The sequence below is a fragment of the Zootoca vivipara genome, chromosome 12 (assembly GCF_963506605.1).
Source record: "Zootoca vivipara chromosome 12, rZooViv1.1, whole genome shotgun sequence".
In the NCBI taxonomy this organism is placed as follows: domain Eukaryota; kingdom Metazoa; phylum Chordata; class Lepidosauria; order Squamata; family Lacertidae; genus Zootoca; species Zootoca vivipara.
Genome location: NC_083287.1, coordinates 46,287,962 through 46,308,010, shown reverse-complemented (window position 1 = coordinate 46,308,010; position 20,049 = coordinate 46,287,962). Strand labels below are relative to the sequence as shown.

The 20,049-nt window shown below is 42.3% G+C and overlaps 1 protein-coding gene across 1 annotated transcript in view; it reads right to left on the bottom strand.

Annotated features, from left to right (window-relative positions):
- PTPRN2 (protein tyrosine phosphatase receptor type N2) overlaps positions 1 to 20,049 on the bottom strand; it is a 592,105-nt gene that overhangs the window by 386,851 nt on the left and 185,205 nt on the right. Inside the window, exons 7-9 of the mRNA XM_035129839.2 lie at positions 18,688 to 18,933; positions 16,234 to 16,274; positions 13,657 to 14,048 (exon numbers count right to left, since the gene is read on the bottom strand). Coding sequence (XP_034985730.2) covers positions 13,657 to 14,048; positions 16,234 to 16,274; positions 18,688 to 18,933 — 679 coding nt within the window. The remainder of the gene's footprint in view (positions 1 to 13,656; positions 14,049 to 16,233; positions 16,275 to 18,687; positions 18,934 to 20,049) is intronic.

The following is a 20,049-nucleotide window of genomic DNA, read 5'->3' as shown; positions in this document are numbered from 1 at the left end:
TTGCATATTATGCCGAGGAGCACTGCTCTTCACATTTTGTTTAAAGTACCTTTGAATGAACATGTGCAGAACTCTGATGGAATATCTATTGATATAATAGCTTATTTGGACCCCAGCTAGGAAAGTAATATTTCTTAATTTCTTCCAAAGCTCATACGTCCACTCCCCAAAAATAATTCAAGGGACATTGAGCCATATACATAGGTGGTACTCCCTCCCTCTAAGCTAGTATTTAAAAACATGGTTTTTCCAGACGTGTAATACAATGATGTTTCCGGTTCTTGTTTTTAAAAAATGTTATTTGAGTATTTCCACAGGGAAGGGAAATGCTGTACCTAGGTTATTCATTAAAAAGTCACCCTTGAATTTCAAGACTAGGTAGTGGGGTAGAACTCTTGTTTCTTCACAAGTCGCAATGAAAGCAGGGCTGTCACAGGAACTTGGGGGCTTGTGTGTTAATTAGATCCTTCACTCCTGAGGACAGTGGTTCAAATGTGTGTGAGACAAGAGGTGTCAGAAAGTGGAGTGGGCTTCTCTCTCTCTTTCTCTCTCGCTCTCTCTTTTTAACACTGTAATATTATTTTTACCCGGAGGTGCAAGAAAAGTCATACAATACGTTGCTGGCATTTCCTTCCTATCATTTGTACGCATAAAACTGTAATATCTCTGCAGGCTACAAAATCAAAACTGAATGTCAAAGTGAGTTGCAAAAGCAACTGTACCAAGGCTGATCAGAGCATTTCGGTGCTAATATCCAGCAGCGTTACAAACACCCTCAGGAAGGCGAGAGGCAGAAGTGAACACAATATTGTCATTACACTAGTCTTAATTAGTTTTCTGGAACACAGGTAAGCCCAAATTAAAGGAGCACACACCATACTCTCTCTCTCTCTCTCATTGCAAAAACCCACACGAGAGAAACAACTATTGCAGTATTTCAGTGACGGGCAAAAAACCTCAGAAACAATTCTGTTGCCTTTAGTAACGAAACAGAAATAAAATCCTATTATTTGTTTTTATTGTGGCAGTGTCCTGGGGGTCCTGTTGGGGGCTCTTGCTATTGGTGTTACTGCCCCAACTGTTTACTGCTTTAAACGTTTTTAAACAGCTTTTAATCCGTGGGTTTTAAAATTTGGGTTTTTCTTTCTTTTAAGGTGTAGAATGTGCCTTGGAAGAGAGGGAGGGTAACAGGGGAGAGCAAGGGTGGGCAAGCAAAGCGGTTCAGAGTAGGGAGAGGTATGGTGTAGTAGGTGGGCACGCTGGATAAGGGGCACAAGGCACAAGCAGTTGGTGACTGTGCCATGTGCCTACCCCTGCGCCAACCTGGTAAATTGTGGGTCAGCCAGTCCTCGGGTCTCCAGCTGTTGTTGTCGAATGCCAAGTCATCTCTTAGTAAGACCTTCCTCACCCATGATCTGATTGTGGATGAGGAGACCAATCTGGTCTGTATCACTGAGACCTGGGTGGATGAGCAGAGTGGAGTTGGTCTCAACCAGCTGTGCCCCCCTTGGGGAATGGCAGTTGCTGTGATGTATAGAGATTCATTCATTCATTCATTCATTCATTCTCTCTCTCTCTCTCTCTCTCTCTCTCTCTCTCTCTCTCTCTCTCTCTCTCTCTCTCTCTCTCTCTCTCGGCTCTCTGTCCAGTTGTGGGGGGTCTAGAGTGAGTGTTTCTGGCACTGGGCAATTGGGAAAGCTTATGGATTCTCTTGGTTTACCACCCGCCTTGCTGCCCAGTAGTCTCCCTGCCTGAGCTGACAGAGTTGGTCTCAAGAGTTGCTGTTGAAATACAGAAATTTCCATCTGTACTTTTACAGCTGCACTGAAATACTATCAAACTCAGCAACAACAGTAGGTATACGAGTCATATGCATCTGCTCTTTCATTCACACACAAAAGATTTAATGAAACAACTTATCAGGCAACCAGGCGTTTCCTCCACACTCTCCAAAACCTCAGAGTCTGGGTGAGCAGACATTATATTTTTATTCTCAGACCTTATATTTTCAAAATATAAGAGCTGTCTTCTACCAATCCATTACCCTGGAAGTCATCAGCCATTGTGCTTCTTAATCCGTCAATGTATTTAAATCCATGTGGAATTTTAAATCCTCCACATACCCTTGGGGTAACTCACTGGGCACTTATTCATGCTCTGAGAAGTAGCCTTTCATACATGATGACTCTCTCTCTCTCTCTCTCTCTCTCTCTCTCTCTCTCTCTCTCTCTCTCTTTCTCATGACTTACAGACTGGTTCTTAATGATAACAAAACTTTGCCCTTTGTGAAAATTTACTTTCCCCAAAACAAAAACAACAAAACAAGAACAACAATATGTTTTGCCAAGAAGTGAACTTACAACTTGGAGAGAACAGACTTAGTGGGATTTCCCTAGGTGCAATCTGCAGACTTCTTTTATTCAATATTTGCTTTTGCGAGATCTCTCTTCAAGCGAATGCCACTGTACAAGCCATTGTTGAGAGCTAATTTGGAATGTTTTCTACTTTTGGCCATACTTGCTTTGCAAAGGAAGAATGAAGCGTAAAGTTGAGCAGACAACCACAGTGAGACTCCCCTCCCCACTTGCATTGTGTTACACTTTCTGGTATATGTCAAACATGTCAAGGCTCACACACCAATTGGGTTGGACCCAATGCCCGGGATTTGAACCTGAAACCTTTTGCATGCAAAACACATTATCTAGCACTGAACAACAGCCCCATATCCCCCCATATACAAATGGATACCTTTTGCCTGTATAGAATACAGCCTTGCGACCTGAACTCTAACTAAATATTGAATCATTTAAAATTAAAATGTGGAAGAGTTATTGCATGCAGCAACCCACGTGCGAACAGGATTTGTGTTCCGTAGCCATGTTGTGGCAGGAATGGATCCTGCAGAGTTCTGTTACCTGAGAGCTCAAACAAGCCTGATTATTAAGAACACTGCAATTTAACTTCATCTGGCTCCAATCCATTTCCCCCAGCCTTGTTTTCTCTAAGGCTTTATTAGCTACTGAACATTCATAAGCTTACTTCTGTTTTGACAAGAGAGCAAATCTCTGCTTGCCACATTTTGCACACCTACCTACCTTCTCTTCCTTCCCTACCGCAAATAGGTGTGAAATTTAAACCTTTTAACTCAAGACGGATTCAAGTCCAGACCAATTTATAAAGCAGATGGCACTTTGCAAAAATCAATTTCAGTGGTCAGACTATGAAGGTCAATGGAAATTACATATCATGAGAAAGGTAACAGGAACGTGGGAGTGAAGAAGGGATCTGTTCATAGGGGCTATTATGGAAATATGACACCAAATAAGGCTTTAGTAGGGGGTGGGTCTCATTTCAAATACATGCTGGCTCCACCCACAACAGAGGCAATAAGAGAGTGCTTCCTTATCTGCAGCGTTTCCATATTAAATGGAAAACATTCATACATATTTTATGTACACACACATATACACATACATAAATATACATGTGAAACTCGGAAAATTAGAATATCGTCGAAAAGTGCATTTATTTCAGTAATGCAACTTATTATTTTTTCTTTTTCTTTTAATTTTTACAAATGCTTTCTTTTGGAAATTTGACAGTAATAAAACAAATACTTATAATAAAGAAAAATAAAGAAAAATGAACATTGCTATTACATTTCATTAATTACATTCCATTTATAATTGACCCGCCTAACGACAAATAATTACAGTTTCAACAAATAAAGGCTTGACATATCTTGCTTTGCATGTCATGCATCTATCTCATATATTGGTTTCACCTTTTAAGTTGCGTTACTGAAATAAATGCAGTTTTCGATGATATTCTAATTTTCCGAGTTTCACCTGTATACACTCCCTCTCTCTCTCTCTCTCCAGCACACAGAAGTACTCTGATCATGACATCTGCTCTCAATATCCACCCTGGTGCCAAATACCTTATTGTGGTGAATAGGATAATCTCATTTGTTTGCCATTTTTGTATCCCTACTTAAATCATTGTGGCCTAAACTGTAATAGGTGGTTGAAGAGGGACCGCTCCCTTTCCTTTTGTGAGCCACACTGAAGAAGATACGGGGTGGTGGGGGGTGGTCTTTAGCTAGCAGGGGGAGGGGAATCAAGGGGTAGTAGAATTTGCAAACTTAATGAAAGGGAACTCTTCAAGCACCAGCTTATCCAAAACTGCTGATTCTGCTTGTGAAAAACAAGTTGCAAGTGTGGCGACCTGCCCCCACAATTGAAGGGGCAGGCACCAGCTGTGTGCACATGCCGTTTGATGTGCTGACATCACTTGTGCATGCCTCACAGTGGGTGCACGTGACATGACCATGTCACACAGCATGCACCCACACCGTGTGCACAGCTGCCATGGGATTTTGAGGGCCACTCCCTTGAAAATTTGGGGGACCCTTGGCTCCCGACCTCCTCCCCCAGTAGATGGTGCCCCTGACAAGTTGGATAACCTCATACACACAAGCAGGAATTTACTACCAGCAGAAGAGGAGAATAGTGTTCAGGTCAATCATGCGCACTGATCCTTAAAACATTGTTATACAGCTATCACCACCAGGAAGAAACGAAGATTGAGGGAGTTTGAACTGCCAGCTTCTTGTAGATCATATAGTTTGATGTCTGGTTGGCCACACGCTGCTATGGCAGAACAGTAGGAAAGATTTCTTCCACAAACAAAACATTTTTATTTTATTTTTAGAACACATACAGTACAATGTAGTTCTTAGCAATCCATTTCCTATTATGGATTGAAACTGCTCTGCAATCTGCAAAGCAATTTATTTCAAATTAATTTCATAAGCATTGGGCACACAAGATGGTTGCTGACCATCCACAACCGAGCAGGGTGGGGGGTGGCCCAAAAAAAAAAGACTCCCTGGGACCATTTGCTTCCTTTAGCTTAATCTGGAGTCACCGGGCACAATGGGAAGAGGATCAGAGGCAAGAGTAAAATAAGGCTGTAGAGTTGTGTGCTTTAGTTTAGAGCAACAAAAGCATGAATAGCACTGGAAGGAAGCAGGACCATCTGCAGTCTCTTAAATGCCTACGGATGCAACAGATGGTGAAAGCATATAGACCTGGTGAGTGTAAATGTTATTAATTTTTAAACCTCTTTAATAGCGAAGTTGTTTTATGATGGTTTTATAACCAATGGTGTCCTCTACTTTGGAAGGGTGGGGTGTGAACTAGATAAATACACAAAAGCTGGGAAAATTTGAGTCAATTTTTGGGGGGCTTTGGGAGGTTAACTAAGGATTTGAAACCTGTAAGTCTATAACTTCCAATTTCCCTGAAAGCTTTGCAAAGATTCTGCAGTGTTTGAGGTTGAAGCAAATCCCATCCTTCCCCGATAAATTCAGAAATATACGAGCTCTTCCTACTACAGTACATTCTACAGAATGAAATCCCTCTCCAATGGTTATATAAGGTTTCGTTGCTGCTTGTTTGCCTCTGTAATAGGTGTGGATTTGTGTGGGTTGTTTTTTTTTTTAAGTGGCTTTATTTTCCCACTCATAAAACGCAGCCAGGATATATTTAGCCAGAAAATATCATAGCTCTAATGTCAGGGCACTGCCTACCAAGACCTTGAAGGTAGAGAGGGAGGAGGAGGCTGGGCAGGGACAGCTGGGAGAAGAACAGGAAATAGCAGTAGGGGGGGTGGGGGTGGCAGGAAGCAGCCAGGGAGAGAAAGGGGCTGAAGATGCTGAGCAGGAGCCTCAGCACCACTCCACCACTTCGGGGGAGATTACGCAGGTCCTGTCAGCCAGGGAGAGGCGGGAGTGGAAACGTAAGACACAGAGGCGGAGATTAGGGCTGCCTAAGTTTTTATGTTGGAGAAAAAGCTGCCAAAAGTTACTTCCTGGATCTGAGCCCGACGTACAGATGGCTGAATGATGTGTACTGCTTTTGTACATATGTAAATAAAGACTGAAATATGTATAGCTTTGAGAGATCAGCACCATTTCTTGCGGAGAGCACCCCACTACTCTTAAATCTAAGCAGATATTTCTGCCGATTCCTGGAAAACGAGATGTGTAGTCAAAGGTTTCGTAGAATCAACGTGTGACCTTCAACCTTCTTTACTTCTGCAGCCTCCTGATCATGTGCTTCTTCCCTCTGTATCAATTTTCTCTTTCCTTCCTCACCCCAGTCTTCACCCTTTTCCTCAATGACCTGTATCACCTTCCTCCAGTCTTTCTCTTTGCACTTCCTTGATCCATCTCCTTAATGGAGCTTTTGCCTTCTCCTTTCATATGCCCCTGCCTTTTCTACCCCTATTTTCCAAGGCCTTTCTGCCAGTAATGCCCCTAGAATAAGTGCAGATATGTGCAGTACAAGTGGAATTAGCCTGCCCACCCCAAGTTATTAATATACATTGCTGACTGAGAGGATACCTTTGGAACATGGCTGTTGTAGTTTAGTCGTTTAGTCGTGTCCGACTCTTCGTGACCCCATGGACCATAGCACGCCAGGCACTCCTGTCTTCCACTGCCTCCCGCAGTTTGGTCAAACTCATGTTTGTAGCTTCGAGAACACTGTCCAACCATCTCGTCCTCTGTCGTCCCCTTCTCCTAGTGCCCTCCATCTTTCCCAACATCAAGGTCTTTTCCAAGGATTCTTCTCTTCTCATGAGGTGGCCAAAGTATTGGAGCCTCAGCTTCACGATCTGTCCTTCCAGTGAGCACTCAGGGCTGATTTCCTTAAGAATGGATAGGTTTGATCTTCTTGCAGTCCATGGGACTCTCAAGAGTCTCCTCCAGCACCATATGAATAGCCATTGTTGAATTTTAATACAGTATTTCAGTTTGTTGTGTTGTTACCATTCTTCCTTTCCTTGACTCCTTGTCAGGGCTGGAGTCAGACGCGGGTTGGCAAGCAAGAAGCAGAGTTTGTCAGAGAAGTTATTCAAAGAAACAGCATACAGCTCAGCAACACTTCCCAGTAAGTCTTGCCCCCATAGAGCAGTTGCCAGGACTGACGGTCTCTGCCTCCAGCTCCCTCTAAGGCTCCTCCTTTCCCAGATGTTTCCCAAGCAGTCTCAAACTGTGTCTGGACAGCTCTAATATCTGTTCTGCTCGATGCATCACTCTGCTTGTCCTTGGAGAGAATCAGGGAGAGGCAGGCTCCCTGTATTCTTCTGAACCCTTTTGGCCCCCACTCCTCTGCTTCATCCTCTGAGTCGGAAATGCTCCCTGTCACAGGCTCTCCCTCTTCACAAAATCCTGTTGCCCCTTCAGCATCCAAAACCTCTTCCTACACATCTCCCTCTGACCTCTCCTTGGTGTTCCACCACCAATTCCAGGGCTCTGAGCCTTCCTCCTCTGGGGTTCCCCAGCTGCTGCCTCCCACCACTCCTCGTCATCCAGCCAGCCAGTCCCCGACACATCAGTGGAGGCTAGTCGATTAGGGTGTGTATTTCCATCCCAATGCCCATGAGGGCCTTTACTGGTGCCAAGCTCTGAGCTTTCATTTAAAAATAAAAGTCTCTAGAACTTCTAGAAGGAAAGATATGAAGAATAACTTATGCACATTTAACTTGTACGCTTTTTGGATTTGACCTCATGGACTGAGGTCAAATTCTGCAGGAAGGACCAGCATACAGGGAAGTTATCCATTTTGAACACTTTCTACCCCAAATAAAATGCTGAAGCAGCACCTGGGAGGATCTGCCAGACAAATGCCTACCGGTATATAGTGGTACCTCGGGTTAAGAACTTAATTCGTTCTGGATGTCCGTTCTTAACCTGAAACTGTTCTTAACCTGAGGTACCACTTTAGCTAATGGGACCTCCCCCTGCCGCCATGCCGCCATGGCTCGGTTTCTGTTCTCATCCTGAAGCAAAGTTCTTAACCCAAGGTACTATTTCTGGGTTAGCAGAGTCTGTAACCTGAAGCGTCTGTAACCCACTGTACTGAAACTGTCAACTCACCCCTAAGATTAGCACCATTGCTTACTATGGATCAGTACAGGTCACTGAAAGGTCACTCAGCAAAAAGCAGGAGTGATCTATTTGTTCTAACTACTGATAAGCAGGCTGCCATTTTGACAGATCTTCAAAACTATCACAAATCATTGATTTGGGAACTTTTGAGGAAAATATTTGTCTCTGCTCTATGACACAATTAAAATACCTGGCATTCGCAGTACAGTGATGCAGTCTCCTTGGATCAAGGCTCTGGAGCCAACAAAAAACACACACTTGAGAATCTAAGTGTGAATGAATCACCTCTGACATCTTTCTAACCATACTGCTGAGTGCAAACCCCCCCCCCCCGCCCCCGGTTACATCTGAAATCGCAAAATGAAAAAGAACTCCAAGCTATTAACCTCTGTGCATGAATATGCAAGACCCCTTTTACCAACAGAGGGTTTGTTTCTGCTGAAAGGATTTTGTTCCTTTATTACAACCACTTCTGCTAATAAAATTCTAACAAGCAGAAACCACAATGTACAGTTTCAATAAGGCAAGAGATGATTATAGGAATAAATGGTATTAAAAATCAAAAGGAATTGGGCTCCAGATATCATTTTTAGTTGTGTTTTATTGCTTTCTTTATCTCTTGTGAGCTGTGTTTTTGTTTTTTGTTTTAAAAGAAAAAAACTTGCTTACAACTGCCTAGCTTTGACATCCTTGAACTATGAAAATGTCAGGAGTGTCTATGTTACATATATTTCCATAATTCCGAGAAATTAAACCTCTACCAAATTTCAGCTGGGGAATTGTTCTTGATAATAAAGGAATAAGCTTTGCTTGTTCCAGGCCTCTATGCTGCAAACCTCTCTCTTTTTTTTAAAACATAATTTTTATTGATTTTACAAATTACAAAAGATGGTACATACATATACACCTTTTCCACCTTCTTCCCACCCCCTCCATGGGTCCTCCCCTGCCACAGAAGTATCCCACGCAGGTGAACAGTCAGAAGTGGTCCATTTTATGATTGGGTTTCTGTCCTCCTCCCCCTCCCCTGCCCCCGAAGCCCCCCCCTGCCACCAGGGAGCTCCAGTGAACCAGGGCAGTACGCAGGAGTTCATCCATCCAACCATCTATTGTCATACCAAAAAAAAAAAGAAAATACAAAAAGAGAAAAAGAGAAAAAAGAGAAGAAAAAAAAGACAAAAAGGAAAAAAGACAAAAAAAAATTCATCATAATTGTTAAATTCATAATTGTTAAACCATATTTTGTGGGCTTCCCCACCCTCCCCCCTTCCCCGGTTTTCCTCCCTTATTTATCATCTTCAACAGTTTCATAGTTCATATTTTATAACATACACCTTTATATCTTGTACCACTTTTAAACTAACTATTATCATTTTCGCCTATTGTCCAATCACTGAGAAATCAAACTCCCATTTTTTCTTCCCGTGCCTAATTTTTACCCCTCTATAGGCCTCCATATTTTCACCTTTTTCCAGAATCAATTCACTTTTTAAACCTATAATTATTCCCAAACTAACCTTACACCCCCCCGAGTACTGGCTCCACCCCACCAATCCAGCAAGTTCCATAGTCAGCAGTCCAGTTATAGTCCTATTAACCCATCCTTACAATCACAACTTCACTTTCCCTTCACCCCACCCCCTGTTTACAGTCTTTTGCCATCCAGGCCTCCATATCAGACCCCTGAGCTTCTTCTCTTCTCTGCTTAATTTTTCCTTCTTCCCTGTGGTCATTCTGGAGTTCCAGTAAGTCCAATCGTGCCCCCCTCGAAGGGGAGGCACTCCATCCAACTTTTTGTAGAGTAAAATCATCATTTTTTTCGTGATGGGCTTCATTTTGTGTTAAGTCATCACAGTCCTCATCATTGTCATTCTCACATTCGTCTTCTTCAGTTTCAAAAGCTTCATCTTCTAAGAAATCATATTCTGCCATCATCATCTGGAATTGTTGCTGTAACACTTGCCGTTGTGTCTCCTCTTGACATAGTTCTATTCTTGCTTCCCACATTAAGGTCAAAACAGTCCGCTGAAACTCAGGCGGGTACCTTTTTGTTGACATAGTTCAGTCCTGTCAAGGTCAAAACTTGTCACATGGGGTGGAATATAATCGCAGTCTATTTTCTCGACTCCATTTTAACAAGCTGGCTGCATTCTTAAAAATAAAGTTCGAACTCACATTTCAAAAGTATATAAACCAAAAAAGAATTTCCAAAAAGTCCAGAGATAAAGATAGAAATAGAATTTAACTATAAATCCTGATCAACTCACTGGATTGTCTGGGCTGCCGGCTCCCGAGGAACAGAAAGGTCTTTCTTAGTCTTAACTTCTTTCTGCAGGGCAATCACAACCACAGTCTCTCTCCCCTTTTACCCTGCATTTAGGGGAGATTCTCTTTGATGCCTTTGAGGAATCCTTTTAAGTTGAAATCTTCTGTTTACGGCTTCGGGTTTCTGTTTACTGTCTCTTATGTTACCGTAGGGGGGGGTGGCTTCCTCTTTTCCCCTCTCTCCCAGGTCCAAATTGTTGCCTTAATTTACATTCCAAAGAATCCAAATTACTCACAGTCTATTCATTTGCTGAATGTTCTTTGAAGAATTGGCCACCTCCACTTCCCAGACTCGCAGCTTCGCACTCTCAGAGCAGCAATGTCAGCCTGTCCGCCGCGGTTCACCTCCTCGCTCTCGGGGGCTTAAACAAAGCCGATCCGGGGAGGAGAGAGCCCGCTTTTGGCGCCGCCAGGCAAAATCTGTCCCCAAAAAGCTCGATTTGGGGCTTTTAAGGAGGTTTCGCTTCGCTGGAACGATTCCCTCCACCTCTGAAGCGCCGAGGTCCGCTCCGCTGTGCGGACCCCCGTCTGAGCAAGATGGCGTGGTCAACCGGAAGCCGCTGCAAACCTCTCTCTCTCCACACTCTATATTTAATCTTAAGGTCCTTCCCCAAACTGACACTAACCATTGAATATAACTTAAACTTACAGCTTCATTTCCAGCTGCCTGTGAGTCTAGGCTCTACCACCATCCTTCTTTGCTTCTTTCTATTACACTGCTCCTTTCCGCATATCAGAAAGTGCAAGGCCATTCCCCACCGAGTCATCCCTCTTCCACACTGGACCACAACAGACCACTTGGCCCCATAATCTACCAGTTAACTCTTCTCTGTTATCATCTCCACCCAGTCTTCTACTCTCCAGTCAAATCACGCCCTCTTCAAACCCACGTAACTTAAGGCTACTTTGTACTTAGATTTAGAACATGGCAGCTGGGATAGCTCAGCTGGTAGGGGGGCATGAGACTCTTAATCTCAAGGTTGTGGGTTCAAACCCCACGGTGGGCAAAATATTCCTGCATTGCAGAGGGCTGGATGAGATGACCCTCGTGGTTCCCTTCCAACTCTACAAATTCTATGATTTGGTGTATGACTCTGAAATGTATGGAGGGGTGTCTACACATTTCATTCTGGTGAGAAGCAGGGGATCAATCATGGTTCCTATGGGGAAAAGGTATATGAACCTACAGAAAAATGAGCTAAATAAATAGAAGTTGTTGTTGTTGTTGTTAAGTGTGTTATAAGAAATTTAAGGTCATATATATATATATATATATATATATATATATATATATATATATATATATACACACACATATATATAATGTTCATATATGTACCAAGTTTACACATACATAAATATATGAACCACATGTCTGAAACCCACAGAAAAAGTCCTGAAACCATTTTGTCTCTCCCCAAATTGACCTCAAATATTTCTCTGCAAGGTCAAAGGAAATGGGAAGCCTCCATTGTGTCTTTGTTCACAAATCCTGCCTAAAGGGCACATTTAAGATATGAATAGGGTGAGCCTGTGACCTGTGACCTGGATTCAGGAATTATGTAGATATCATAACAAAAGAGTGGCCCAAACCCAGGTAATGCAATCAGGTAACCTGGCAGACAGGAGATGAATAACACACTCAGAATTTATGTTGTAGTCTGCCCCTTCTCTGATGTGCATATGATGTATTGGGGGGGTGGTCTTGGGCTACACCCCTTCTGTGATGTATGTATGATGTATGGAGGGGTGGTCTTGGGCTCCATTGTGGGCAGTCTATATAAGGGCTTGCACAGCTTTGTCCTGGGTCATCCTCCTCTCTCCTGCATGTAGGGGGAGCACCCTGTTGCAATAGTTTTAATAAAGATCAGGCTTCCTAGCTGCTTTGCTTCTCAGAATTCTCTGGTTGGTCTCTGTTATTTTCTCCTAACAATGGAGAACCTACAAAGGACTCTATAAGGGCTCTTGTGCACCCCATAAGGGAAAAGGAGCAGTTTTTGTTTACAACAAGTGCATTCAGGCAGCACACCCCTTTGGTAGGAATAGGGAACCGGCAGCTCTCGAGTTGCTGTTGGACTTCAGCTCCCATTTACTTCACACGGTGTGGTCTGTGCGCAGAATCACAGGAGTTGTGGATCAGCACTATCAGGGGGTCTGCAGGTGTCCTGGCCCTTCACCATAGTTAGAAAAAACCATATGCTTCCAATCCTTCACGGATTGCATAGCTCAGTCTGTAGAGCACAGTACAGTACTCTTAATTTAAGGGTTGTGGGTTTGAGCATTGCAGGGATACTTGTGGTCCCTTCCAACTCTACAATTCTATGAGGCTAGGTTTTCTGCTCAGAAGGTAAATAGGGCATTGTTAACACACCCATAAGTTTTATTTTCTTTTATTTTTTAAAGGACTGGGGAAAAACTTGGACAAGCTCAGTGGTTTCCTTAAAATATCCTGGTGACAACTATCTGTTCCGGAGTCCCATTCCCCAGCAGCCTTACATTACAGAGCTCAGCAGCATGTATTAAATTGTTCAGGCAGTGTTTCTGGAAGCCAAGGCACAATAAGCAAACTCGAATTCCACAACCTATCTGCCTGTAAATAGAAGAATGTTCCCAGCATAAACTGTATCAGTGCCACACTGATCAGGGCTCCACTGCTTAAAAGAAGAGATTAACACAGCCCAATCCTAGATATGTCTGGCAAGAAGAAAGCCTTGATGTAGAAAGTAGAGCTTACTCCTAAGTACACATTTGATTTTAGCATTTGTCTCGCCTACAACAGCAGTGCTACTTCCAATATTTACCACAGGAAAATTGGGCCAAGAATCCTAATGTACAACATTAATCATATTTTGCACTGCGAAGCCTAATATTCAAAGAGCACATCTGTAAAACCATTAATACTGCTACTAATGTACTCTGCAGTCCACAAGGCCACCAAAGGACAGTGTGAGAAGTAGATAAATGGCCTTCATTTTATGTATTTTCACAGGGAATGTGGAAGCCCTGACTTTTCTGTCAAATCAGTTCAGGGAGATAGTAGCTAACAAAAAATGCATTTGGGTGACTTTTTTAAAAAAAACAACAACAAGTTTTTAAAAATATATCACACTGATAAGGTCATTTTAAATTTTACTCTTAGCTTTGAAATAGATGCTGCAAGTTTTACATTATTTGCTGTTCTAGTATTTTGAACTACAGAAACTGTTTCTTGGATGTTACTGTGAGCTGCTTGAATGTCCAGCAGACCCGGGGGCACATACATTCGAAAAATTAAGTAAATATTTCAGTATTCACAAATAACCTACTTTAACCATTTTATATTCTAAACACACATATATGCACACAAACACACACACACACACATTTATACTTACTCTTCCTCTGTCACAATGTATCCATATTCATCCTCTTTAGAAGGCTTGGCATCCAGCTGAAGGCCTTCTCCCAATTTTTTTTGAGTTTCTTCATAGACACTTTTATCCTGAATCAAAGTACTCTTAATCCAGTGATGAAGCTCAGACAGTTCTTTAGAGTTAGGTTCCGACTCAGCTTTCTTTTCAGCTATCAACTCCCTCGAGAATGTTTCGCTCTTCACATTTTCAACCCCAACCGTCACCTCCTCAGAGGAAGAGGAGGAGAGATCTAAATCCTCCGACTTCTTCATTTCTGTTTTAAAAGATTCTTTGGACATAGGCTCCTTAAGAAGATTTTCAGTTGTGATATCCTCATTCAGGAAATCAAGTAGTTTTTTACTCAAATGGTTCTCCTATATTACAAAAAAACAAAAACAGTGTCATTCATAACAATTTTGAACATGCATTAATGGGGCATCTATGTGAACAAGGGCACAAAATTAATAGAATCCTGAAGCTATACTAAGTACATGAGTAGACACTGTTGTCCACTTATGAAAGATGAAAACTAGAAATCACTTTAGCCTGGGGTGCAACTTTTGACAGCTCTTAGATTTCACCGTAGAAAATGTTGCCTGTATTTTCCCCGAAACTGCTTTTCTTTTCTTAAATTTGACTGATCTCAAGGTGCCTCATCTTTTGGAAGCACTGAAGTATGTCTAAACCTAAAGCACTATCATTAATTTCTTTTTGTCCAGCCTTATGTTACACGAAGGAACCCTAGACATCCCTGTTTGACTCAGTTCAAGTCTTCCTGCTGACAGTGGCATGAGTCCACTAAGTCTTTCCACCAAGTTATGATTTCAAATTCTGGGTCTTTCAAATCAGCTAGGCTTGAGATGTAGAAACAGCCCCATCACTTAGTCTAAATTCTTAACTCTTTGGAGGGTGGAACTGTCTAAGACCAAATTCTGGATTTTTCTTCTGCTTTACACTTCAGAAACATGATTTGAAATTCAATTAAAATCTGCTGTGTAGTTCCATTCCCGTGCACCTTGTTATGTGGTGTTAAGAGCAGCACAGTAGGGACGCGGGTGGCACTGTGGTCTGAACCACTGAGGCTCTTGGGCTTCCCAATCGGAAGGTTGGCGGTTCGAATCCCCACCAACGGGAGTGAGCTCCCATTGCTTTGTCCCAGGTGCTGCCAACCTAGCCGTTCGAAAGCACGCCAGTGCAAGTAGATAAATAGGTACCACTGTGACAGGAAAGTAAATGGCATTTCCAGGCGCTCTGGCTTACATCACGGTGTCCCATTGTGCCAGAAGCAGTTTAATCATGCTGGCCACAGGACTTGGAAAGCTGTGGACAAACACAAGCTCCCTCAGCCTGAAGTGAGATGAGTGCCGCAACACCATAGTTGCCTTTCATTGGACTTAACCTTCCAGGGGTCCTTTACCTTTACCATAAGAGCAGCACAGAAAGCCTGGCCCTACTCACACAAGCTGTAACTGGGTCCCAAATCATTTCCTGCATTACTGTAAAACTGTGTAACCAAGACCAGGTCTTTCTCCTCCTTCATTTCAAGCCCCATACACCTTAATTTTTCATGCATGGAAATCTTAAGTTAAGGGATGCCTGGAAGAAATCCAAGACCCAATAAACTCTTCTGGGAAGGTTCACACCCCTTTTCTGTAAAATCAAGGGCACACACCATACCTTCAATAAAGGTGTCTTCAGCTCACATGAACCAAAGCTGGATTTTAAACAATGTTATTACTGTTTAGCTGTAGTGGTTATTGTGGTGGCACCTGTACTATGGAACTCCCTGCCTATTGACATTAGGCAGGTACCATCACTGCATTCTTTTAGATGTCTGCTGAAAACATTTATGCTTTGGTGGGCCTATCCAGATGCATGATTTGGTTATATTTGCTTCAGATGTTTTATTCTGCTTTATTGTTTTTAAAAAAAAAACATTTTAAACATTTTATTGTTTTTAGATACCTTATATGTTTTAATTGGTTTTTTTAAAAAAAATAAAAATGTGTTTTAGGCGCATCCAATATGTGCGCGGCTGTACACACGTACTTTGCGCCAAACCCAGAAGCGACCTGAAAATGTCATAAAGTTGTCACAAAAAGGTGTGGAACAGGGCAGGGATGCCTTATGTTTTTGTCACCCATGGGCAGGATATAAATTTAATTAAGAAACAAACTAGCAAATTAGCTGAGGCATCTATAGCACACGTGTATCATGCGGTTTTTAGAGGTGAATGAAAATGCTACTCTGAATTTTGCTGGTGCATTCACAGGTGGTGAATTGGAGGGGGTGGCATTCACTGATTTTGGGGAGTAAAGGAGCAATACTGGTGAGTGACAAAACAAAAACACACACACACACACACACCGCTATCTGCTGCTAATGCCCCCACTCCCACTGTCTGAAATCCACTGATGGTTGGAAGTGCACCTCCGTCTGTGTGCCATTGTTGTCACTGTGTTATGAACTGAACCTCAATTATTTTTATTACATTATATTTAGCATATCTTGTATGACGTGCATTTGTTGTCGATATTTATATTTAAACATGCAAGTTACCTCATTTTTAGTCCTGGCATCTTCATTCTGTGCCCCTTCATCTGTGGGAACATTGAACAAGCATGTGTTGTGGGACAATATAGAACATTGTGTGTATAATGCAGACACTGCTGCACTGGCTTTGCTTTTCTATAGATTGTGGCGTTATTTACTGTACATTAAACATTAAGATGTTGCCGCTGAAAGGCGAAAGTAAAAGCATAGATCAGGTTTGTCACTTTGACTCCATTTGGACAGCTTGCTAATGGAAGATCAATGGAAGCAGTACTGTAAGAGTGCATTATATTAATTAGTTCAATAGTATGGCTGACGAATTTACCTCTGTTTACCAGTGCCTTAAAAAAAAAAATCAATACCATGTCTTTTGCTAGCATAGAAATAATGGCTACAGTAATGAATGCGGAATGGCAACAGATTTACGTTTCAGGCACTTTTTAGGGGGAAAAATGGATTTCATGTGCTCATCTAACCCTTTATTTTAATAAAGTAGGCACTTCAAAATAATGGTTTCTGGGTTATTGTGACTACTCAGAGGTAAATACGGGATACCGAATTGCCTTTTTTAGGATAGGAACAGGAAGCCTTTGTGAGGCTTATAAGCATGATAAACAGAGATTTCATGCATCTCTCACATGAGTCACAAAATGACCTAACAATGGACCTGTCCACATCTCATTTTTATCCACAGCAATAAACTCAGACACTTCTAACTGATCCACATGTAAAGCAATGTGCCGTTTGCATGTTTCCTGCCACATGCATCTGCATGCACCTATTTGATCAATGAACACGAGGCGCTGTAAAGCTTAGTGAGAGGACTAAACACCTGTGTGAGAGTGGGACGAGGAAACTAAATTCAGAAACACAGGCCACTCTAACTGATTGGCACATGCTTTTTTAAAAATCAGGCCTCAAAACTATGAGTTCTCCAAAACAAATTAGTACCATGTCTGCCCTACTTTTCCTGAATGGGTCATAAAATCATAGAATGGTAGAGTTGGAAGGGACCATGAGGGTAATCTAGTCCAACCCCCTGCAACCTATACTGATGGCTAATTATTTTAGTAGGTCACTTAAATGCAGTGCCTGTTTCACAAGCAGTGCCGGATTTACGTATAAGCTAAACAAGCTATAGCTTAGGGCCCCACTCTCTTGTCCCCCCCCCCCCGAAAAATATACTTCTTAATTGTATTTCATATCAACAATTACTTTGATAAAATACATATTTTGTTATGTGCAAATGGTTTTAGATACCTATTAGGTCCATAAATTGCCATATAGCATATATTCAACACAAAAAAAAAACAGTGACAATTTGTTGTTGACAAAGGACAGCTGGACATATAAAGGGCCCCATTACCTTCAGTAGCTTAGGGCCTCATCAAACCTAAGTCCGGCCCTGTTCACGAGGTGCATCTAAATTGTTTACAACAGTGCTATCAGTTAACCAAGTGAACAATTAAGCCTCATAAAAATGCAGCTGTATCTTAAGGTGGCAGTGGCAGAATGAGTTAATTGCATCAGGTCGTTGCTTAGGACAAGGGTGGGCAACACACAGGACTCCAAAGCCCAGGAAGCCCCAGTCACCTTTTCCTACAATCAGCCATCAGCTGGGTGTCCAGGAAGAGTGTACTGTTCCCACACTTCTAATAGCAACAGTAATATCGTGTAAATAGGAAACACTGGGGAGCAGGCTTTAACCTATCCCCCACAGTACTCCCAATGCAAGGATGTTCACTGCCCTTATGTTGATAATAGCTGCATAGAGACAGCAGTTTGCAATTTTAATGGGGAGGTAGATGTGTGGGAATTACATTCCCCAAACAACTATCTCCTCCTTTAAATCATGGAGCAACCTTCACTCACCTAATTGCCCACAGCAAGTTGGGATTGAGTGAATAGCACCCATCCCACCCTCTGAACAAAATATAATCATGGCAGTAGGAAAGGGAAGCTACATGAACGGCCCTACTATTGGGCTAAGTGGCATAATCGCCTCATGGAACAGATGCTGTGGGGCAGCAGTGGAACCCCCCTGGGTGTTCCTCCTAACCCCCTGCCCCTGGGACCAGTCTCATCTACTGGAGGACAGAATTGTGGGTTACACAACATGTCCCCATCCCCTAAACTAGCTTGCTGTCGTATTGGCTGCTGTCCTGTCACTAGTGCTGAAGTAAGATTCAGCAGCCAAGTTGTTTGACTTCAGTATGTGGAACGTGCCAGGGAGGAACCATCTTGTCCACCTCAGGCAGCAAAATATATTGGTCTGGGAAGCTAACAGTAAGGCAATGATAAGTGGAGGGGAGCTCGCAAGCAGCAGGGAGAATAGGGCAGTGAGCCGGCAGTGGGACGGGTGAGCAGGTAAGTTCCTCCTCTTTGCATCTTTGTGCATGGCTGTTTTAAGACTGAATTCCTTCAGAAAGGAAAGGAAAGCTGCCATGGTGGATATAGTACCTTGTAAAGGGTAACCGGCTCTCATTAATCCCATCTCATAATCATCTTTTTCTTCGGCATCCACTCTCTTCTCTTCTGTCTCTCCTCCAACCTTCCCAGCGGCATTCTTCTTTTCTTCATCTACATCAACAGCCTGAATGGCATCAGCAATGATATCTGCCATCTCGTCCAGCTCTAGCGGGCTCAACTTATCTACATCCACATGATGTTTCTTCAGGTCCCTCAGAACGTCCTGAATAAATATTTCTTAGGAAGGGAGGGAGGGAAGGAGGAGAAACTTGATTACTTATGAAAAGTCTGATGGTATGTGCAAGGAAAAGAAAAACAAAGCATTGTAGTCTCTGCTCCAGTCCTCAGTAGGAGCTATTTAATTATCTATGAAGTCTTGACTACATTATTCTGTGCTAATCTGTATTCATAAATATAGCCTTGGAAATGTTTTTTCTCTCTCCTCTTATTCAAATGTGTTTATTGAATAGTTTCAATGTTACTAATTCATGGGATTATCTTCTTATAGGAATCAGTAATTAGATCACTTTTCTCACTGGACATGCCTTGCCCTACTGAAACAATTGATTTGGGATAAATTAGTGGCAAAACTTTTCCCAGACCAATATGGTTTATTCAGGAATGCCTGTATCCCTAGGACAAAAATGTATTTATTTTATCACATTAGTGGTCTCTCCCTCCCCTCCCCATTACAAACCCTATATCAAGACTTCCTAACAAAATCAACTTATGCTGTACTAAAGCTGCTTAACTATAGAAATAAATTATGATTACACTCAGTCAACCATAATGTAGTTTTTGCAGAGTAAAGATAGAGGGCACATCAATATAATTACATATAAGAAACATGCAGTCTGCTGAAAAAAGAAAAGGACCAGAGCTATTTTTCTACTAGGTATCCACAAAAGAAGGAGGGACTTTAAATAAATCACCACCACTGAATTATGAAGCAGCAATATCAATTTGACTTACCCAGTCACGTAAAGGGCTTAACTGGGGTGTTAAATGGGGAGATCTCAAGCGTGTCATGGCCCATCCCTATAAAGTCTATCCAATACTGGCCATGAAACAGAGGGCTCTCATCGGAATCCCACATCTTATCATTCTACCCAACACAAATTCCCAGGAGGAGCTTCCCACAGACCTACCGTACCTGCCAACCTCCAAACAGGCAGGTGGTTCAGACATCTACAATGAACCAATCAAAATGCAAGGTGCACAAAATTGTCTTGAAACTCTCCGCTCCCTAAGAAGTTCCCAACTTGAAGAGACAAGGAGCACAACAAGGAGCAGCTCAGAGGAGATTGCCATGTTTTAAAACTGTCATGGACTGGCTGGATGTGGAGGCGTGGG